The sequence below is a fragment of the Raphanus sativus genome, chromosome 4 (genome assembly GCF_000801105.2).
Source record: "Raphanus sativus cultivar WK10039 chromosome 4, ASM80110v3, whole genome shotgun sequence".
NCBI classification, from domain to species: domain Eukaryota; kingdom Viridiplantae; phylum Streptophyta; class Magnoliopsida; order Brassicales; family Brassicaceae; genus Raphanus; species Raphanus sativus.
Window position 1 is genome coordinate 16,970,215 of NC_079514.1, and position 23,658 is coordinate 16,993,872.

Consider the following 23,658-nt stretch of genomic DNA (forward strand, 5'->3'; position numbering starts at 1 on the left):
TCTAAATAATCATATTTATCTATTTCTTATATAATTAAATTTAAATTATACAACATAGATAAATAGTATATTTTAATATGGTTATATATTAAATGAAATTTCATAATCACGGTTTTATGACCATTCGTATCTTTTTGTAATTTTTTTCAAAATCATCTATAACAAAAAATTTAATGTGAGAATTTTAATAAGTTTATAATTTATAAATATTCTTGAAAGTTCATTGCAAATTTTAAAATTAAAATATTTATGTATTCTTATGTGGTATATTAATTAGGCCAAAAATCTAAAACAATATAAAAATTGGGAAAATACCTAAAACAGTACAAATATACAAGGTCAAATACATATCTAGGGGTTAATGTTATTGCTAATTTTGGAGTATTGTTTGGGTAAGAGGTGAAAATTATCTAGTTAATATATATAATATATATATATGTTATTTAATATATATTAAATGAGATTTTTACTCATATGGTTTAAGATCATGTGTATCTTGTTAAATAAAAATATTAAATCATGATCATAATTTTTTATTATAAGAATTTTAACAGTTTTAGTAACTTATAGTTATTTTTAAAATTTAAAATCTAACATATACGAAAAAATCTAAATTGCAATTTTATTGTTTAATTTATATTAATAATATAAAATTAAACAAAAATGATGGAAGAGACACAAATAATTTATATTAATAATCATTAGTTGCATATGTATATATATATATATATATACCGTAGTTTTATTTAATAAAAGAAAGGAAAATAATAATCGTACATGTTAATTAATTTTATGAAAATTATAGTATATATTTAGATGTACCAATACATTTTTCTAAGCATCTTAAAAATCATTGTGGTGATGACACGTGGTTACACTTAAAAGTTGTAATTTTCCTTAATTAATTTATAAGAGATTTTGAAATCTTAATATAATAACAAAAAATCAGGAAATATATTACTCCAAAATATCATATATTGATAAATTTTATTAAAATAATATGATAGATACTACTATGTATAAAAATTACTATAAGAATATGGCAATATTATTTCAACAGAAAAATGTTTTTACTTATAAAATTTTTAAAAATATTAAAATGATAGATGTTAAAGTTTCTTCAACACAACAAGGAAATATAAATTATCTTAAACAAATATTCTTTTTATAGTTTAACTAGATAAAATTTAAATGAAAATTTAAGTGTATAACTAAGAATTTAATTTATAGGTTAACTAGATAACTGTATACAATAAGAATTAATAATAAAGTAAAATACATAGATGAAAAAAAGTCAAATGTATAAAATAAATCATTGTATAGTATTAATGTCGAATAAGAAACCGAAACAAGAAGATTATAGAAATAGCCTTTTCATAGTTAGATTTGTTTTATTAGTTGTTCTATTTCGATATGGTTACTCAGACCATCTCAAATTTGAATAGTAGAATAACCGTTTGTTGTCAAAAAAAAATTATACAGTTATACAATAGATAAAATAAAATGTAAATCATATATTTAAAATATTAATGACAATATCAAAATTAAACATTTGTGAATTGAAAAAAAAAAATTATGCATGTCCGTGCGGATTAACCTCTTGAAAACTTGTAAGCTAACTTGTTATTTTGAGAAGCATTTTAGATAACTTGTTAATTTGAACTTGAAGAATTCACGTTTTTGGACTAGACGAGTTTATTTAACTAGGGTTCTGTTATTTTACACGGAGTTCAGGATTGTACTGTTCAACTTGAACATATAAACTGAGAACCAAAATAGAGACTGTAACAGAACCCGAAAAACAATTTGAAACCAAATTGATGCTTACAAATAGTTGAATAGTTTCTATATTTTTAGAATCCAAGAACCAAAACCACATCAGAACCGAATTGATGCTTACTCTGCTTCGGAAAATAGCAGTTCACACTACCATATTTCACATTTGGAAGCAACGGAACAATCTGATTCACAACCAGATTTCTCTTTCTTCTGCAATGGTGTTCTATGGTATTGATAAAGAGATTAAAAACATTATCTCTGCAAGGAGAATCAGGAAGCCTTTCAGCTCTCTCATGATCATGTGGCTGAGATAGCTCCTTGTTGCTAGTTCATCATTGTCCCATCTTGTTTTTTATTTTCTTTTTGCCAAGATGGTACAGTTTTTAGACCTTTTGTAAGCTCTATGTTCATTTATATGATATTTACAGTTTAGCAAAAAAGAATAGGATAGGTATCTAAATATCTAAAAGAAAGTTTATATACCTAAAATATTAACGATATTTTGTTTAAGATTATCAAATATTTTTAAAATATTACTTATAAACCAAAGTAGTGAAAAAATGAATCCATTACCCAAAATATTACTTATCAACCAAAGTAGTGGAAAAATGAATCCATTACCCTGATATTTTTATTTGAAATATTTTAAAATTAACTGAATTACCCAAAATAATTGAATTACCTATATATATTTTATCTAGATTTAAATTTATTTGAATTACCCGATACTTAATCTAAAAACAGAAAATTTAACTTTTACCCAAATTATCCAAAAACCAGAAACCAATTGTAATATTTATCACATATTACCTAGTTCTTAATTTTGTTATTCGAATTGAATTAAAAATTGAAATAACAAACCAAAACCAAACAAAATTTCATACATAAATTCTCTAAAACTCAAAACTTAAAATCAAAATAACTAAACCGAAACTGAACCCAAAATCGAACGCGCCGACCAAGTTGAACAAACTTGCCATACTCAACTTTCATCAAACGATTTAGTGTCTAAAAGTTTATAGTCTCATTGGAATAATAACATGATTATTCTAACAATCTGCATGAAATTCATTTTTTTGGTAAAATCTGCAATCCATATTATTATGACATTCATATTAGTATTTAACAATAAGTTTAGTAAAATCAAGCGCGTAGCTATTGTAAATAATTTATAAGAAATGAGGGAAAAAATAAAGCGTGTTGGACTTTTAGGTAAGACAGAGTTGCAACTACCAAATGTCGACATTTTCAGCTGCTGGTTGATCGTCAATCCATAATGTCACTCCGTTTTCTGCTCAGTTCAAAATGTCATTGATCATGCATTTCGACAATTCAAATTACTGGGTACAGATAAATATATCTTTATTTTTCAGAATGTGTTGAAAATTTACCAATGAAAACAAATATAAAAATAATTGAATATGTGAGAAACATAACAAATGCATTTGGTTTCAATCAGTTTGAAAAAAAACATAAACATCTATGATATCAGTATGCATGAATAAAATTATTAGAGATTCTTAAGAAAATTGGTTACAGATAATTAGTTTAATGATATATATACGTATGATATGATATAGCTAAATTTAAACAATGAATCGATATGAAAGATCTTATTCCCGTAACTTTTATTATTAGTGTCTTGAATTTGTTATAGTTACAAAAAGCAGTAGTTCTTGTTAGATGTGTAACGTGTTATATAACATGTACTTTCCCCAGTTTATGGCTCAACGTTGATAAATTATTCAGTCAGTAACCAATTGGAGATGGACCCTTCTAACTTTAGCAGGTGAAACTCGCACCTAATGAATAACTAATGCCGTTGATTAAGTTTTTTCTTTCATAACAATTATAAAATAGTTTCAGATCAAAACAAGCTAAACTAGTCTCATTTCTCATCTTGATGTCTGTATGTGAAGACGCTGAGCAATTATGGTTTAGAAGCTATAACAGTTTGAACTAGTGTATTTTATACTATATATAACTAACTCAATTAGTGAAGGGAAACCTCTTGTACATACATATACGTTAGGTATGTATTAATTAATTGTATAACATAACTGTGAGGATTTTGGGCTTCAGCAAAGCTCCTGGGCCAATAACAGCTGCATCTCCTTCTGGGCCGAATCAAGTCAAGTCCACTCCATCTGATTACCTGATGACCATACGAAGCATATATATATGTGAGTATGTCGATTAGGTAAAATGGTTCAGCAGTCAACAAGGAAACAAGCAGAATACATTTACACAGTATCAAGGATCAGATTAATCAGGTGGACAGCAAGATGCAATAATATTAGATCAATCACTTAGGCTTAAGTTTATTGTATCTAAGAGTTGTTGGTTTTCTCTAGCTAGGAATATTTGATCCTATTGTAAACTGTTATCTAGCACACTGATTTGGTGTTGCTAGAGTCTCTTTGATCTAGTGAATTTTGGGAGCAGTAGTTCTCCCACGAGACGTACCACGCCGAGGGCCGGGAACTCGTTAAATTGATTGTGTCTTTACTTTCAGTTCTAGATCTAGGTCAAAGATAACTTCTAACCTAAGCAAACCTAAAGCTAATATTCTTCACAAGTGGCATCAGAGCTTCCGGTTTACATCAAGGTTGCTTAGGAGAGAGAGGAGGTTTATACTCAGTACCTTAATCGATGGTGAAGTCGAAGGAGAGGATTGAGATCGACCGTTTTGAGGGTGATGGAGATTTTGCCCTGTGGAAAGTGAGAATGCTTGCTCATTTTGGAGTACTCGGCTTGAAAGCTATTCTCACGGATGAGAAGCTTTTAAAAGAGGATCCTGATATTAAGGATGAACCAGAGTCAGCCATGAAAGATACTGGAAAGGGACTGGCTGGAATTGTGAAACCTGCGCCTGCAATAGACCCTGCAAAATTCGAGAAATCAGAGAAAGCCAAAGACCTGATTGTGCTAAATGTTGGGAACAAAGTCTTAAGGAAAATTCAACATTGTGAGACTGCTGCTGCAATGTGGAGTACACTGAATAATTTGTACACAGAGACTTCCCTACCTAACAGGATTTACCTACAGCTCAGGTTCTACACTTTTAAAATGATTTGACTCAAAATCTATTGACGAGAACGTGGATGAGTTTCTGAAACTAGTAGCAGATCTAAACAACCTGCAAGTTGAAGTATCAGAAGAAGTTCAGGCCATCCTACTGCTAAGTTCCCTACCTAACAAGTACGATCAGCTTTAAGAAACTCTAAAGTACGGGAGAGACACATTAAGTCTCGCTGAAGTTACAGGGGCTGCTAGGTCCAAGGAAAGAGAGCTGATGGAGAGTGGTAAGTTTACCAGGTCAGGTGGAGAGGGTCTGATGGTTGAAAGAGGCAGATCAGACAACCGAAATAGCAGAGGAGGCGGGAAGAACTACAGGGGCAGGTCCAAGAGCAAACATGGGCGCTCTAAGTCACGTCCCAGGAACAACAGAAACACCAAGGGATGTTTCATTTGCGGTAAGGAGGGCCACTGGAAGCGTGAGTGTCCTGATAAGAAGCCCTTTAAAGCATCAGACTCAACGAATGTGGCAGAAGAGTTTAAAGAACCATTGATTCTTACCGTAAGCACCCAATACTCCAAAGATGAATGGGTAATGGATTCAGGCTGCTCGTTCCACATCACACCCGACAAGAGCTTCCTGTTTGACCTGGAAGAATTCAAGGGAGGAAAAGTGTTAATGGCTAACAACACACACAATAACATTAAAGGGATTGGGAAAATTAAAATTCTGAATCAAGATGGGTCTACTGTAGTATTAACAGGCGTGAGATACATGCCTGGTATGAGCAGAAATTTAATTTCCTATGGAATGTTAGAGACAGCAGGATGCAGATATGAAGGCAAGGATCTTATGATTAATTTCTACAAGGATGACAAACCGATTATCTCAGGAAAATACCATCAGAGACTTTATTATCTACAGGGGACAGTCTCTCGAAAGGCTAATCTATCTAAAGCTGAGAAGAACATGACTAATGTGTGGCATTCACGCCTCGGTCATATGAGTATAAATAATATGTCTGAACTTGTCAAACAGGGATTTATCATTGACAAAGAAGTTAAGACATTGGATTTCTGTGAACATTGCGTAATTGGAAAATCTCACAAGCAGAGTTTTCCTAAGGCTAAGCATGTGACTAAAGGGATTATAGAGTATGTTCACTCTGACCTTTGGGGTTCACCCTCTACACCGGATAGCCTAGCTGGGGCTAAGTATTTTGTCACCTTTATTGACGACTTCTTAGAGAACAAAGTGTGCCTGTTAAGGAAGTCTCTGTATGGCTTGAAGCAATCACCAAGGAGATGGAACCATCGGTTCAACACCTTCATGAAGGATCAGTTGTTTGAACGTTGCAGCAAGGACCTATGTGTCTACATGAGGGACGTGAACACTGATAAGGCTATCTACTTACTACTATATGTCGATGACATGCTGATTGCTTCAGGAAATAAGAAAGTGATTAAGGAACTTAAAGAAAAGGTAAGTGGGGAATTTGAGATGAAGGACATGGGGAAGGCCTCAAGAATTTTGGGCATGGATATTACTCGAGACAGAGAAAAAGGAATCCTTATCCTATCTCAGAGTAAATATATTGAGAAAGTTCTAAGAACGTTTGGAATGCAGGACGCTAAGCCTGTTATTACTCCCACTGCATTGCATTTCAAGTTAAGAAGCTTAACAGATGATGAATGGAAAGTTGAAGCTTCACAGATGGAAAGGATTCCCTATGCAAGTGCTGTGGGAAGTCTAATGTATGCTATGGTGGGCTCTAGACCTGACCTAGGATTTGCAGTTGGGTATGTTTGTCGATTCATGAGTAAACCAGGAAGAGAACACTGGAAAGCAGTTCAGTGGATTCTAAAGTATTTAAATGGAGCAATGGATTCAAATTTGACATTCAAAAAGAATTCTACACTCCTAGTGGAAGGATACTCAGACTCAGACTATGCAACAGATATTGACAGGAGACGCTCAGTTACAGGTTATGCATTCAAGTTTGGTGGCAATACGATTTCATGGAAGTCATGCTTACAATCAGTAGTGGCTCTATCTACTACAGAAGCGGAGTACATGGCTATGAATGAAGCAGCTAAAGAAGCTATGTGGCTAAAAGAGACGTGTGCTGAAGTAGGATTCAAGCAATCAGGGATCAAGCTCTACTGTGATTCTCAAAGTGCCCTAGCTCTAGCAAGAAACCCAGTCAATCATGAAAAGACGAAACACATAGCTACCAAGTTCAATTTCATACGAGACCTAGTGGAAGCAGGAGATATCAGCCTAAACAAGATACGTACTAATGTGAACCCTGCAGACTTTCTAACGAAGACGGTACCTGGTCAGAAGTTCCAGCTTTGCTGTGAGCTTTTGAATTTGAACTGAGGAAGACTGGCGACGCTCCAGGTGAATCAACGTTGTATGACTCCATTCTCACATAACACAGACATCAAACACAGTCAGTGTGTGTATAAATGGAAATCTAAGACAACAGGGAGTATAAATAAAGAAGGAAGAATCACCTGGAGGATAATGAGAACCGAGGCAGAAGGCCTGGTTCAGGTGGAGTAACCGTGAACCACCAGACACTCCCATACGAAGCATCAGTGACGCATGAATGCTTGTGTAATGAATCAGAAGCTAGAAAACAGAGTTAAGGATGCTTTCTGAAACTGGTCACCATCATCTCTGAGACAGTACACCTACAACAAGCTACATAAACACAACTGTTAGTAACAAACTCGAGAACGTTAACTAACAGGAGAGAGTATATGAGGAAAGGCTTACCAGCAGAACATAACATCTGAATAACGGCTCGGGGAGCCGAATCGAGTGCTCGATCAATGATGGTTTCAGGTTAGAAACCACAGCAGGTCATCATCGAGGTGAACCAACTCCTGGAATACAGAATGAGGGAGTCACATCGGCAACCGAGAAACATATCATGGAATGTTCACTGAGAGAGAGGAGGTTACTTGATCTACGGAAGAGGTGGAGCGTGACGGAGCTCAGGTGAGAGCTCAGTGGCATGTCAGAATCTCAATCGGGTCCAAAGGCTGAGAGACGACCAAACCGAGACGACATGCGAAGGGAAAAATACATACAGGTCAGCCAAACATCCATAAGATTCACTCAAAATCCTTAACAGATGATCCTAATCTCTTATGAAGAGGAGATATTAGATGTACCTGAGGATAGTTTGAGTGGAAGAAGGATGGAGTCACGCCGGAGTCAGCTACCATCGCTTGAGATTGAATCGGCGGAGCTAATCGGAAGCTTTCTCAAAACGGAACCAAGACCTAATTGTAGGTGGAGGTTTGCAGATGAGAAAGTCTAGAGAGAGACATAAGACGGAGGAGGCGACACAAGCATGGTGGAGCCGAATCAATTCGCTGTCTCAAGGAAGCGACACCACGGTGGTGGCACAAAGGCAGATCTTTCTCGGTGGAGCTCGATGAAGCTTCAGGTACTCGCGGCGGCAGAGTATCGCGAGGAAACGAGAGAGAGAGGAATCAACCCGATCTCAAGGAACCTCGATCGGAGAAGCTTCAAGCATGTGTGAGGGCGAAGCTTCGAGAGGATAAGAGAGATGAGTGAAAAGTCGAGAGTGATTCTTCGACATTCAGACAAAGAGACAGAGTAGGGTTTGTCGGCAGAAGAGGTGTGAGCTGGGCTTGTGGGCTTCAGTCAAAATGGTGGAGATTTGTGAGGATTTTGGGCTTCAGCAAAGCTCCTGGGCCAGCAACAGCTGCATCTCCTTCTGGGCCGAATCAAGTCAAGCCCACTCCAGCTGATTACCTAATGACCATACGAAGCATATATATATGTGAGTATGTCGATTAGGTAAAGTGGTTCAGCAGTCAACAAGGAAACAAGCAGAATACGTTTACACAGTATCAAGGATCAGATTAATCAGGTGGACAGCAAGAGGCAACAATATTAGATCAATCACTTAGGCTTAAGTTTATTGTATCTAAGAGTTGTTGGTTTCCTCTAGCTAGGAATATTTGATCCTATTGTAAACTGTTATCTAGCACACTGATTTGGTGTTGCTAAAGTCTCTTTGATCTAGTGAATTTTGGAAGCAGGAGTTTTCCCACGAGACGTACCGCGCCGAGGGCCGGGAACTCGTTAAATTGATTGTGTCTTTACTTTCAATTCTAGATCTCGGTCAAAGATAACTTCTAACCTAAGCAAACCTAAAGCTAATATTCTTCACAATAACTTATGATAAGAATATATGTTTATAGTCATAGATCAGTCACAGACTTCTAAAGACCAAAAGTTAGAAATGATCTTAAATATATTTTGTCATTTTATGAATATTATATATGTTTATTAACTGTACCAACCAAACAATGATTGTGATTACGTATGTTCATATCTACAAAACACCTTAAATCCTGCAAATTGTTTTATAAGTTAACCATTTATTGGTGACCCTCGTCTGCTAAATAATGGTACGTTTGTTACACCATCAAGTCTTAATTTCCGAAAAAAATACTTAATACAAACGGATATAATATATAAAAAATAGATATAATAATAGATATATATTATAGAGCTTATTGGCGTAATAGCCATATTATATGATAAGTTGTACCAATTTACCAAAAAAAAAATTAAGTTGTACCGATTGTTATGTTATCTAAAACCCATGCTCACCATTGATCACCACTGCCAATGGCATTGCATTATAGTATTATATGTTCGTAGATTCTCTCTTTTTTCAAGTAAAAATAATAGAGTAAATGAACTGTGTTTGCAAAACGAAGGCAATGTGGAAGAAAAAAGTTTATTAGAACTGATACGATATTAAGTTTAGAGATCAGATTAAAAACTGATTTCATTCACTAATTTACAAGGTATGTATAGTATGTGGATACAAATATATGTACAAACTATAGTGTACAGTCACACAACTACTAATAAATATTTAACTTGTTACGCTACAACACGCGCGCTGCAATCGAATGAAACATAAGAAAGATACAGAAGAAAGAGAGAAAAATAAATATCAAAATGATAAATAACCTCGGCCAAAACCATTTCAACAGAATCTGTTTCCAAAAAGAATCATTGATGGTAACGTGGTTTAATCCCCGTGGGAATCTATAGCCAAGAGCGTAGGAGAATCTCCTTTTTGGACACCATGATTAATCTTTATAAAGAATGTGTTCTCAGACTGAACCTTATTGTGATCATACTCGCACAAATAAGTCTTTGAGAACATGTCACCTCGATAAATGTTAGCGATAAAGATGTATATTATCTAGATAATCATGTAAATATTAGAGATAAGTATTCTAATATATTTGGTATATTCGGTTGTGTAGATAAGGCATATGTAATGTGTATATATTGAGCTTCAAGCTCACGATGAATGCAACACAAATATTTTACCAAACTCTTGTTCTACATGGTATCAGAGCATAGATCCGATTAAACGATCTACTCTCTTACTTTCTGATTTTTTTCATACGTTTTTTTTATTGTTCTTCGTGAGTCACGAGTACAGTAATGGGAGATGATAAAGCTGTTGTTACCAGCATGTCCGGAGAGAAGGGAAAAATCACCCCTTACTCGATCTTCTCTTCTGACAATCCAGGAGCCTTGATCACCTAGGTTTAGTTGAAAGGTGAAAACTACAACGAGTGGGCAACCGAGATGATGAACACACTTCAAGCTAAGAGGAAGATGAGTTTTATTGATGGTACGTTGAAGAAACCAGGAGAAGGTCATGCCGATTTGGAGACTTGGCTTAGTGTAAACTCGATGATAGTGGGTTGGTTGAGGACGTCAATTGAGCCGCGAGTAAGATCAACTGTGACGTTCATAACTGATGCACACAAGCTTTGGGAGAATCTCAAGGAGAGGTTCTCGGTAGGGAATAAAGTAAGAGTGCATCAACTGATGTCGAAGCTTGCCTCGTGTAGGCAGGATGGTCAAGCCGTAATAGACTACTACGGACGACTTGCAAAGATGTGGGAAGAATTGCAGACATATCAACCTCCACCGCCGTGCTCCTGTGATGCAGCGGCTCTGTATGAGAAAGAACGGGAGGATGAACGGGGTCATCAGTTCATAATGGGACTGGACGAATCACGTTTTGGACATGTTGTCACTGCTATTATAGAAGCTGACGTTCTGCCTGATATTGGAAAAGTATACAAAAAGATAGTCAGAGAAGAGGATCGTCTGAACTCAACTAAGACACGAGAGCAGCAGGAGGAGGCTGTTGGTTTTGCTTCTCGACGAGAAAACAGCAACGAGTCCAACGACCGTCGTGGAGGGTCACGTGATGATTCGCAAAACAGAGGAAAAGACAGGAACTGCTCAAACTGTGGAAGGTCTGGTCACGATAAAGCTACTTGCTGGCAATTGATCGGTTATCCAGAGTGGTTCACAGAGAGAGGAGGTCGTGGAACTCGTGGTGCTAGCAGAGGAGGTGGTCGTGGAGGACTGAGTAGAGGAAGAGGTCAGTCAAACGTAACGTATGCTACCAGTGCTAATCCCGATGGTTCTGTACCTGAGTTGACTCAAGAGCAGTGGAGAGCCATTACTCAGATCCTGCAAGACAGCAAATCCATTGGAGCGTCAGATAAAATGTCTGGTAAGGATATGGGAGATGTGATCCTTGATACAGGGGCTTCACATCATATGACTAGAGATATAACTCTCCTTACTAATCTCGAAGATATTTCTCCTTGTAAGATCGGGTTTGCAGATGGAAGTACAACCTTGGCAAAGAAGATAGGCGTGTTGCCTTTATCTGATCGGATTTCTTTATATGGAGTGTTATATGTTCCGAATTTGAATTGCTCATTGATTTCAGTCTCAAAGCTTCTCAAGCATTCAAATTGCTTTGCGTTCTTCACTGATACCTTATGTGTTTTGCAGGACCGATGTTCGAGGACGCTGATTGGAGCAGGTGAGGAGCATGATGGGGTGTACTATTTTACGGATGTTAAAGTTGCTCGAGCAAGCAAGCTGTGAAGGTTGAGGATTCAGTGTTGTGGCATCAGCGATTAGGACATCCAGGGCTTTCTGTTTTATCTTCATTATTTGTGTTTTCTGGTGTTAAAGTTTCTGAAAGTTTGGATTCTTGTGAAGTCTGTTTTAAGGCTAAGCAAGCTAGAGATTTGTTTCCTGGAAGTTCTAATAAAACTAAAGCATGTTTTGAGTTGATTCATGTTGACATATGGGGTCTATATCGTGAGAAAGTCTCAAGTGGAGCTTCTTATTTCTTGACTGTAGTGGACGACTTTTCTCGTACCGTTTGGACATACTTGCTTCTTGAGAAGTCGGAGGTGAAAGAAGTATTGCAAAATTTATGTGCTTATGCTAAGACACAGTTTGGGAAACAAGTAAAGAAAGTACAAAGTGATAACGGAACAGAGTTTCTATGCTTATCATCGTTTTTCAAGTCGCAAGGGATTATTCATCAAACCTCTTGTGTAGGAACACCGCAACAGAACGGTAGAGTAGAAAGAAAGCATCAGCATTTGTTGAATGTAGCGCGATCTTTGATGTTTCAAGCAAAAATGCCAATCAAATTCTGGGGGGAGGCGGTTCTTACAGCCGCTCACGTGATTAATCTAACTCCAACCAGAGTACTACACAGGAAGTGCCCTCATGAAGTGTTGTTTGGGTCAGCTCCAACATATTCACGGTTGAGAGTGTTTGGTTCTCTGGGCTTCGCGCACAAGCAGTTGAGAGACAAGAACAAGTTTGTTCCTAGAAGCAGGAAGTGTGCTTTTGTTGGCTACCCGTTTGGGAAGAAAGGCTGGAGGTTGTATGACATGGAGACTGGTGAGTTCTTTCTGTCTTGAGACGTGATATTTAGAGAAGGAGAGTTTCCATTCCCTGAGAAAGTTGCAGAGAACCCTCCTGCAGTTTTGGAAATGTTCGATGATGAACTTGTGACAAATGTACTAGAGGTTGTTGACGCCAGGGGGAGTAGTGGCGTGGAAACAGAGCCATCAGTTACTCAGGATCCTGCAACTATTGAGGTTGGGCCAGAAGTGTCGAATGTTGCTGATACTACTAGTGCAGAAAGTGGAGTTCCACTTAGTGTTACACCTGAAACAGAGAGTTCTCTAGGTAGGGGACAACGCGTCAAGACGCCTTCTGTGAGATTGAACGATTACGTTACCTACAAGGCAGCCTGCGCTAATAGTACCCCTCACGCCCTCGCCTCTGATCGCTCCTTCAGCGTCTATTTCGATCCGGTCTCAGGTAAAACATTGATTCCACTCACTGAATACATTACTGATGAACATTTTTCGTGTGGGCACAAGGCTTTTCTTGCAGCGGTTTGTGCTGAGATTGAACCTAAGAACTTCAAAGAAACTATGCGTGACAAGAGGTGGACAAAATCTGTCTATAAAGAAGTTGATGCTCTTGAGGTTGCTAATACCTGGAGTGTCGTTGATCTCCCACCTGGACGAGTGGCTCTAGGCACGATGTGGGTGTTTAAAATAAAATACAATGCTGATGGGACAGTAGAACGTTTCAAGGCACGACTTGTAGTACTTGGAAATCGTCAAAAGGCCGGTTGTGATTATGATGAAACTTTTGCACTAGTTGCAAAGATGACTACAGTTCGGAGTCTTTTGAAGTTAGTAGCTACTCAGAACTGGGAAGTGCATCAAATGGACGTGCACAATGCTTTTCTTTATGGTGATTTGGATGAAGAAGTGTACATTAGGCTTCCGCAAGGTGTTTATAACTCAGACCCGACTAAAGTGTGCAAACTACATAAGTCCTTATACGGACTGAAGCAGGCTCTTAGGTGCTGGTTTGAGAAGCTTACAAGGGCACTAGTCAAGGCAGGTTTTGTTCAGTCTCTCTCAGACTATTCTCTATTTGTGTACTCTCGAGGAAGTGTGGAGATTCGAGTTTTAATTTATGTGGATGATCTAATTATATGTGGGAATGATGGAGAAGCAATTAAGAAGTTTAAGGCATATCTTGGTGATTGTTTTCATATGAAAGATCTTGGACGACTGAAGTATTTTCTTGGAATCAAAATTGCTCGGAACAAGGAAGGTTTCGTCTTGAGCCAAAGGAAGTACGCTTTAGACATTGTGAAAGAGACTGGTCTTGTCGATTCCAAGCCTGCTGCAACTCCGATGGAGCAGAACCATCACTTAGCTATCGATGATAGTCCGTTTACATCTGATCCAGCACGTTATAGAATACTGATTGGAAGGCTTATTTATATTACAAACACAAGGCCGGACATCTCTTACTCTGTTCATATATTATCTCAGTTTATGCAGAAACCAAGAGAAGGGCATTTGGAAGCTGCTTTGCGAGTCATGAGATTCCTCAAAGGGACTGTTGGTCAAGGGATATTGCTTAAGTCAGAGACGGACTTGCAGCTATCTATTTACTGTGACGCAGATTGGGCGGCTTGCCCCTTAACAAGAAGATCGTTGACTGCGTACGTTGTCATGATTGGAGGTTCTCCGGTTTCATGGATAACAAAGAAGTGATGTAGCGGAAGCTTCTAGGGATAGAACTAGATCCGTTTATTCCAAGAATACACGAATCTAGGGTTTGTGAATACTCTTCACAGTGCTTAATTAAAAGCTCTTAGGGTTTGTGAATATCTTCACAGTGGTTTATAATAACCTCTTTAGGGTTTGAAAATACTCTTCTCAGTGGTTTATCAAAACCTCTTTAGGGTTTGAGAATACTCTTCTCAGTGGTTTATCAAAACCTCTTCTGGAAAACTCCTTTATTAATCAAATCATCATAGACTGAATACAAAGTTAAGCCTAGACAGCTATATATAAGAAAACCCTAAAATAGTAAAGATAAATATCTAAATAATAAATAAATAATAAAATATTTGGAAATATTCCAAATATTTATCTGCATCATTCTCTCTGGGTTGGAGAAGATTCGCCCTCGAATCTTGACCGTAGAATTCGAATCCAAAACGTTTTCCAAGAAAAACTCTTCCTCGAATCTTCAATAGCTTGTATCGCACGATTTTTGCACGAATCCGATTGTAACTTGAATCTTCAAAAATCCGTTTTTGCACAAACTTTGCACAAAGCAGATAATTAAGATTCTGTCCAAAATCTTCATCAATATAACTTCGCCCTATTTTTGCACGAAAATCGTTCTGCACAGACTTTACACAGATCTCGTCCCGTCCGAATTTTGCACAAACTTCATCTTTATTGACAGAGTCGACAACACAAATATCTTCTTCGATAAATCTCTCCTCGTCATCATCATCATCAAACTGCACATCTTGAGCTCGTGCTGCTTCTCTTTTCTTTAATGCCTCATCGAACTTATTTAATGCCGTACAGAAATCTTGTTCTAACTTCTTATAAATCTTGTTGAGATCTTGTTTAAGCTTTTCCAAGATATGATCTTGTTTAAGCTTTTCCAAGATCTCAGCTAGTGGTTGTTGTTGTAGATACATCTGCGATCAAGATAATAGAACTGTTTGGCTCTGATACCAACTGATGTAGCGGAAGCTTCTAGGGGTAGAATTAGATCCGTTTATTCCAAGAATACACGAATCTAGGGTTTGTGAATACTCTTCACAGTGCTTAATTAAAAGCTCTTAGGGTTTGTGAATACTCTTCACAGTGGTTTATAAAAACCTCTTTAGGGTTTGAGAATACTCTTCTCAGTGGTTTATCAAAACCTCTTTAGGGTTTGAGAATACTCTTCTCAGTGGTTTATCAAAACCTCTTCTGGAAAACTCCTTTATTAATCAAATCATCATAGACTGAATACAAAGTTAAGTCTAGACGGCTATATATAAGAAAGCCATAAAACCCTAAAATAGTAAAGATAAATATCTAAATAATAAATAAATAATAAAATATTTGGAAATATTCCAAATATTTATCTGCATCAAAAAGCAAAAGGTGGTTTCACATTCTTCGGCAGAGGCAGAGTATCACGCCATGTCTATTGCTACTCGTGAGGTTCAATGGTTGCGACAGCTCTTGCGTTGACTTGGGTTTTGCGCCGAAGACTCCAGCTCGTCTCTTTTGTGATAGTAAGTCAGCTATATATATATAGCTACGAAATCAGTGTTTCATGAACAAACTAAACACGTTGAGATCGATTGTCACCGGGTTCGTGATGCTTTGAAGTCGAGTGTGATTGTTGCGTCGCATGTTGGAACTAAAGAGAAATTGGCGGATGTACTAACTAAGGCCTTAGGGAAGGTTCAGTTCAACTATCTTATGTCCAAGTTGGGTATTTGTTATACGCATCCTCCAACTTGAGGGGGAATGTTAGCGATAAAGATATACATTATCTAGATAATCATGTAAATATTAGAGATAAGTACTCTAATATATTTGGTATATTCGGTTGTGTAGATAAGGCCTATCTAATGTGTTTATATTGAGCTTCAAGCTCACGATGAATGCAACACAAATATTTTACCAAACTCTTGTTCTATAGTAAAAGAACTATCTAGAGAATCTACACAACACATAAACGGTATGAGCAGTTCAAGTGATCTGGGGCAACATGAACAAGAATCTTGTTTAATAGAGTCAAAAGCGCTATACAGGTGTAAATACTCAGGATAGAGTTATAGGACTTGTCGAGAAATTGTATTCGTACAACTTTGTTCAATTAACAGGCCCGAAGCTCAGTTGTGTAGTTATCTTTATATGGGCTTTTTGTTCACCTAACCAAACTATTCAAAGAAAACATGCTTGGCACCGATAAATTTGTGGCCTAAAGCATATTTATATACCAGTGACATTATTTTTAGTATAATATATATATATATATATGTATATATATCTTTTGGAACTCATAGTACTAGTTTAGTTATGTGAGATAAATATTAGATTATTAGTGGGAAAATAAGCTTTTAAATCTCTAACTATTTGAAATCAACACTTTTAATATTAAACTATCTTTGTGCAGATTTAATTTTAAATTTATTGTTGACTGCGCAAAATCGAACTTAAAAAATCAAACATTAATTAATAATATAAACATGAATTACAATTTTTTTTTTAAAACGATTTGGCTTTGATAAATCCAAAATTTCCTAAACTTGGTGCTATCTGAGTAATTGAGTGAGAACATTGTTGTTAAAGAATGAAATCATCTTCTCTATTTTCAGTGTCTGGAATTTTATATTCTTACTGAAATTTTATTTTTCTCATGGAAAATCATCTGAACTCGAACGAAATCTCTTCCATTATTTAATATAGTTGGTTTTAAGAATATATGGGGTTTCAAAAACCAAATCGATCTCTTTTCTAATTATAATTCATGTGATAATTAACATTTGAATTTTTAATATCTGATTTTTCGCAGTCAATAATGAGTTTAAGATTAAATCTGCGCAAGAGATAATTGGATAATTAAAATACTTTCGAAAAATTGAGGATTTAAAAACCTGTTTTCCCAATTATTAGTAGATATTTTAACAAAATAAAAATCACTGGTTTGTTTGAACTATTATTATTTAATGTTAAGTAACACAGGAAAATTAGAAACAAATAGTTCTTCGAACTAAAAAGGAACAAACATGTCAAAATATAGAAGAAAAAAATTAACCATAACGTTGAAGATGCAGTCTCCAACTGAAACAAAAGGTGAAAATAATGTTTTTAACAACTTAACTATAATCATTTTTTGAGAAAGTGTGGCCTCAAAATTTGTAGTAATTTTGTGGCCTAACTCTCTAGCTTCACACCAGCTTATGGCAGGGACGGCTCTGTGCTTGGGAAGCAACTGTTTAAATTTCTGTTTGTCAACGATATCGCATTTCGTTCTTTCTTCGTTCATTAGTTCGTGGATATATTTAAATATCATAATGAAAAAATTGTAACGTGCAAGTCTAATCTCAATGACACACCCAAGGAAGCACCTAATCTGATTTTGACGTTAGTTTTCATTTAACTAATCGTTACATAATATATTAGTTAAGAAAAAAGAAAGTTTATGTTTACCAAAAACAAAAGAAAGGAGAGTTTGTTGGCAAATTATAGTAGTCCTTCTTGGCCTCCACGCAACAACTAATCAAAACTAAACCAAACGCGTTAGAGAAGCATTTATCAAATTAACGTAAACATCGTTTTCTTAAAATGAATCCCACAACCTATTACACTCTTTTATGTGAAAAGCTTTAAAAAAAATCCTTAATGATAAGAAACGACTAGCGAGAGAGAGACAAAGTCGTTGAAGCAAATGTTCCTGGAACATTTAAATCAGAATCACATTAATTTAATTCATTACACAAGGTCAAAGCTTATCCTTCACATAAACAAATACTTAGGTTTGGTTTCAGACTTGCTTGCACTGCATAACAAAGCAAGCAGACAAGTCATATATATATAAACACAGAGACATTTACTCAATGAAACATAGGAAAAAAACAAAGAACCTGAAAAAGGGCTTTGAATCTTGGTGTTATGGAGATCAAGGTTGATGAAGAAGCAGGGATCAGTGAAGCTCGTCGCATGATCCAAGAAGAAGAGGAAGTTCCACTTCTGGAGGAGGATCGAATTCTAATCCAAACTCGAGAGTTTCCTGCAATAGAAAGGAACACATGGATACAAAAGGCAATAGGTCAAACTTTTCAAACCACAGCTCATCTAGCTAACCTCTTACCAACAGGGACGGTTCTTGCATACCAAATCTTATCACCAATCTTCACAAACGCTGGAAGCTGCAGTTTAGCTAGCAGATTCATGACCGCAACGCTAGTTTTCATCTGTGGATTCTCTTGTTTCATACTTAGTTTCACAGATTCTTACAAGGACTTGAATGGGAACTCTTGCTATGGATTTGCTACGTTCAATGGCTTCTGGATCATTGACGGCTCAGCTACGCTTCCTCCAGAACGTGCCATAACTTATAAGCTGCGGTTTATAGACTTTGCACATGCTATTATGTCGTTTCTGGTGTTTGGAGCAGTGGTTATGTTTGATCAGAATGCGGTCAAGTGTTTCATCCCTGAACCATCAGCTGAAGCAGCTGAGATTCTCACAGCTTTGCCGGTAGGAATAGGTGTGTTTTGTAGTATGATGTTTGCTACATTTCCTACTACACGTCATGGTATCGGTTTCTCCATCTCTGATTAATGATGTCCTGATTCAATCATTTCACAACTTTGGATTCTGAACTTATTCTTTGTTGTATTTGAATAGAGTATCTCAATGTTTTGTGTAAACTGTTCATGGAATATTCAAATCAAAATCACATAACCAAACCTTGAAAAATAAAAAGATTCAGAAGCAACATATATTCTTCCTAGAAAACTGTAAATCCTTAATTATAATATCAAACAGAATACAGTCCAAATGCATTTGTTTTTGTATTTTTAGTTACTTTGTCTAACGTCTCCAATGTAAGAATTTGTACTACAAAAAGTTGGAAGCATTTAGTCAAAAAAAAGAGAAGAAAATTCACTTACTAGTTACTATTGTCCAAAAAAGAAAATTCACTTCCTTGTTGTGACTATTGTCACGTTTTACTTGTGACCTTATCTAAAATATTTTTCAGACCACTCAATAGTAAGTTTTCCTCTAAGCCATCCACTTCAAAGATAAGATGGTCCTTACAGTCATAAAATCTAACCAAACCTAGCAAAAGATATTAACTGATAACTGAAAACTACAATCCTTTTAAATGAGACAGAAAAAAGCAAAGCTTACACTTCACTTAAACGTATACTTAGGTTTGCTTGCTATGCGCAATAAAGTAAGCAGCCACTGTTATATCAGACTCACGCATTTGCACAAACAAGAGAAAGAACAAAGCACCTAAGAAAAAGAAAGAAACAGAGTTGGAGAGTGTTATGGAGCCTAAAGTTGATGAAGAAGCTGGGGTCAAAGAAGAGAAAGCACCACTCTTGAAAGCTCAAGAGTTTCCTGAAGTCGAAAGGAACAATTGGATACACAAGGCAATAGGCCAGACATTTCAGACCACAGCTCATCTAGCTAACCATTTACCTACAGGGACAGCTCTGGCTTACCAGGTCTTATCGCCAGTTCTCACTAACGGTGGACGCTGCGATTTAGCTAGCAGATTCATGACAGAAATGCTGGTGTCCATCTGCGCATTCACTTGCTTCATACTCAGCTTCACTGACTCTTACAGGGACTTGAATGGAACTGTTTGCTATGGATTTGCCACTACCAACGGCCTCTGGATAATCGATGGCAAAGCTGTTCTTCCTAAAGAACGTTCCAAAAGCTACAGACTACAGTTAATAGACTTCGCACATGCCATTATGACGTTACTAGTGTTTGGAGCTGTGGTTATGTTTGATCATAATGTAGTAAACTGTTTCTTCCCCGAACCATTAGCAGAAGTAGCAGAGCTTCTCACAGCTTTGCCCGTGGCCGTAGGAGTCTTTTGCAGTATGATGTTCGCTGCATTTCCTACTACACGCCATGGTATTGGTTTTCCACTCTCTGCTCACTGCTAAATGATGTTCTGGTTCTAAATGTAACATCTTCAAAACTTTTGTGTAAACTTTTTCCTATTCCACTTGTTTGTTTCAGCTGTCTTCATCTTATCTTCCTTGTATTTAGATCTCCAAATCTCTGAGAAGAGATTCTGAAGCTTCTCCTACAATCTTTTTATCCAACGTGTGCCCTATAAGTACCTTCCATGTTCCTTTATTTGGGATACACCCATCAGCCACTATCTCATTAACTAACTGAACAGCTTTCTGAAACTCACCCTTTTTGCACAAACACTTCACCAAAGAGTCTAACGTCTCAACCTCAACCGAGATGCCTCTACTCCTCATGCTTAGATAAATAGTAAATGCTCGAGTTGGATAACTTGTACAAAGACCTCGCACTACTTCATTACTTGTCTTAACATGGATGTTCCAAGTCAAACGATTTGGAGTTATTCCCCCTAGAATCATCTCGTCGAGGAAATTTGCAGCTTCACGAAACTTACTGACAGAACAGAACCCACTGATTACTTTCCCGTATAATCCAGCATCAGGTTTCAAACCCTGAAGATTCATTCTATCGAGAAGTTCAACGGCTTCTTGAATCTTCTGCTCCTTACAGAGACCAGTGATCAAAGTGCTATATGTTACCATATTTGGCCTGCACCCTTTAGCCATCATCATCTCAAACAACTCCATGGCTTGCAAAGATCTCCCATCTTTGCAAAGACCGTCCATTAAAGAGCTGTAAGTGAAAACATTCGGCTCAATGCCTTTACTCCTCATCTCTTCTAGATATCTCATCGCTTCCTCAACATTTTTCGATCCACACAAACCGTGGATCATGGAAGTATAGGTAACAACAGTTGGTGAGCAGTCTTTTTCAACCATCTCCTCAAACAGCTTCTTCGCCTCATCAACCCTTCCGAACCGACACAAACCACTAATCAAAGTACCGTACGTGTATGAATCAGGCTCACACCCTCGTTTAGGCATCTCTAGAAATATCTTAAGACCAGCATCCACCGTCTTCTCATTTCTACAAAGAGCTTTTATCAAAACATTGAGAGACGCAACGGTAGGAGGCAAACCAATCTCTCTCATGTTCTTGTAAAACTTAAAGGCCAGCTTCAGCTGATTCTCTTCCACGAGAATAGCAAGAAGAGTAACGTAGCCCTTGTGGCTAGGATCACAGGAAAAATCCTTCTTCATCTTGTGAAACACCCTCAAAGAATCAAACGGCCTGTGGACCCTACCGTACCCTCTGCATATCGAAAGCAATGTGTCTTCACTAACTACACAGTTCTCAGCCTTCATTCTCGCAACAAGGTCTTCAGCTGCTTTGAACTTATTGGCGGAGACCAACCTAGAGACCATGTAACTGAAAGAGCTCTGGTCGTGTAAGAACCCATTCGCGTATTCTGCTGTTGCGGAATCGAAAACTGAGATCAGCTTCTCCATGTCCTTTTCAGCTCGCATCAGTTTGATAACCTGTGAAGGCGTGATGTCTTTTGACCACCTGAACATCTTCGCTTTGCTTCCCATTTGCATCAAAGTTTGAAGCTTTTTCTACAATAAATACGATAATAATAAAACGATTGACTAATTAGATAACACACAAAAAATGGCAAACTGCAAAATCTCAGCTACGCATTACGTCGAACAGTTTGTGCGCATAAATGTTTCTACGAGCTTCAAACGAAAACCGATAAAACATTTCTCGTTGTTATATAACGCTTCTCGGTAACTCACCGAAATCGAATGAAGCAGCTAGGAAACTCGAACGTGCTAGAAAACGAACGTGAATCCAATCGCCGGAGAAGAATCCTCGACCAGTTTTGCCGACTTATATAGATTAAGGTTTATGGAGGAGGAAAGAAAAACACGGTGGGCTTTTCCGATAAGAGATTTTAGCGAGTGAGTCTCTGGCCCATTAGAGCATGCCCATTGTAAACTTTAACTGTGGGGTTCAAAAAATTATTTTTTTTATTATTATTTTTTTCTGTTCAGATTTTTTCTTAAAAAAAGAAAAAAAGTAATAATCGAACCAATCGCGGGCCGCCACGTGTCGTAGAGCCCGCGAAATAGTTATGAACTGAGTTCACTGGGAAGAACTCGCGGCAGACATGTTCAACAAAGTAGGATTATTTTAATATTTTTTTTTTTGAAATTGTGTGAACTTGGGTTTAAAACCCTCAATGGGCATTGCTCTTAGAGGGTCTGTCTACTACAAGAAATGAATTATATTTATTTATTTAACAACTATAGAGATATTGCATTCCATATACACAGATAATCATGATATTTGCAAAAATGGAAAATTTGTTTTTTTGCTGAGCTGTTTTTTTAATAGCTATTCTATCGGAAAATCGGCCAATTTATATATCAACAGAGTACCGCGGTTCCATCAGTACATACATTCAGACCCTTTGCTAAAACATGCATCAACACATAAAATATTCAAATTTCATACATCAACTAATAAAATTCGGTTTTAATACATTAACCAATTATATGTTGGTAAAACATAACAGAATCAGAGTTGTCTGTTATATATTGATTATGTAGTTTTTTATATTTTTAAATAATTATTAACTAATAAAAACATAATTTCTAAAATGAGACAAAAGAGACAAAAGAGACACGAACCCGGGTCTGAACAATGTTATGTTACATCCATTAGTCACTGTGTCAAACACAATTTATTGATTGTGTTCTCTATTGTTTCCTATTATACCTAATGAATATTTTTTAAAAAAATATATTCATCTTCTTTCCTCTTCTTATACTTATACCCCTTTATATATAGATAAAAATAGTTTGAAATTATATGTTTTCAAATTTGAACATTTTCAAAATTTTAATTCATTTTTTATTAAAATTTAAAAAGTGCCTTTGAAACTATTTTAAAATTTTATATTTTGAAAATTTAATATTTTTTTTAACTCAATAATAGTCATTAAGCTAATTACATAAAATTACTTATGTTTTATGTACTTTGTATACCTAATTCTAAATAATTAAAACCTCATAACAATGAATATGAACATATGAAAATGTGTAATTATGTAGGAATATGAAAATAAGAGGATATGTTCATCTAAATATGTTCCTATTCCTTGTTATGAGTTTTAAATTATTTAGGGACAAGAGTCTTCAGATGTGATGAAGAAATTCGGAACTCTGTTTAGCAGTGGAACCATCAACAACAATCTTTTGAAGACCAGCAGCGGCTGAGAGAGAGAGAGGAAGAAGAAAGATTAGGCAAGAGAATTTTGAACATAATCCACATACCATGAGCATAGATCATAATCATACATACAAAGTACCATAAACTCTATTTAGCACTGAAAACATGCAATTTTCTTCCCCCACCTCAGATAGAAAAAAGTGCTTACACAGGGGAAGAATCATCTTAGTGTCCTCGCTGAAAGGAGAA

General features: G+C 36.4%; 3 protein-coding genes across 3 annotated transcripts; 2 read left to right on the forward strand and 1 right to left on the reverse strand.

Annotated features, from left to right (window-relative positions):
- Nucleotides 1-17,962: 17,962 nt before the first annotated feature.
- LOC108831049 (protein DMP6-like) lies at nt 17,963-19,008 on the forward strand. Its single transcript, XM_018604619.2, has one exon. It carries the CDS (start codon nt 18,220-18,222, stop codon nt 18,889-18,891), a length of 672 nt encoding a protein of 223 aa, XP_018460121.2. The 5' UTR covers nt 17,963-18,219; the 3' UTR covers nt 18,892-19,008.
- A 599-nt stretch (nt 19,009-19,607) lies between these two features.
- On the forward strand, nt 19,608-20,416 carry LOC108854594 (protein DMP6). The gene has a single exon (XM_018628197.2). It carries the CDS (start codon nt 19,608-19,610, stop codon nt 20,238-20,240), a length of 633 nt encoding a protein of 210 aa, XP_018483699.2. The 3' UTR covers nt 20,241-20,416.
- LOC108831047 (pentatricopeptide repeat-containing protein At5g46100) lies at nt 19,628-22,152 on the reverse strand. Its single transcript, XM_018604617.2, has 3 exons — nt 21,972-22,152; nt 19,785-21,788; nt 19,628-19,680 (listed from the first exon to the last, which is right to left on the reverse strand). The coding sequence occupies exon 2, from the start codon at nt 21,768-21,770 to the stop codon at nt 20,343-20,345; it is 1,428 nt and encodes a 475-aa protein (XP_018460119.2). The 5' UTR covers nt 21,771-21,788; nt 21,972-22,152; the 3' UTR covers nt 19,628-19,680; nt 19,785-20,342.
- Between the last annotated feature and the right edge of the window lie 1,506 nt (nt 22,153-23,658).

Bases quoted from the DNA above. Each gene is read 5' to 3' on its own strand.
- LOC108831049 (XM_018604619.2), top strand. From the start codon at position 18,220: ATGGAGATCAAGGTTGATGAAGAAGCAGGGATCAGTGAAGCTCGTCGC.
- LOC108831047 (XM_018604617.2), bottom strand. From the start codon at position 21,770: ATGCAAATGGGAAGCAAAGCGAAGATGTTCAGGTGGTCAAAAGACATC.
- LOC108854594 (XM_018628197.2), top strand. From the start codon at position 19,608: ATGGAGCCTAAAGTTGATGAAGAAGCTGGGGTCAAAGAAGAGAAAGCA.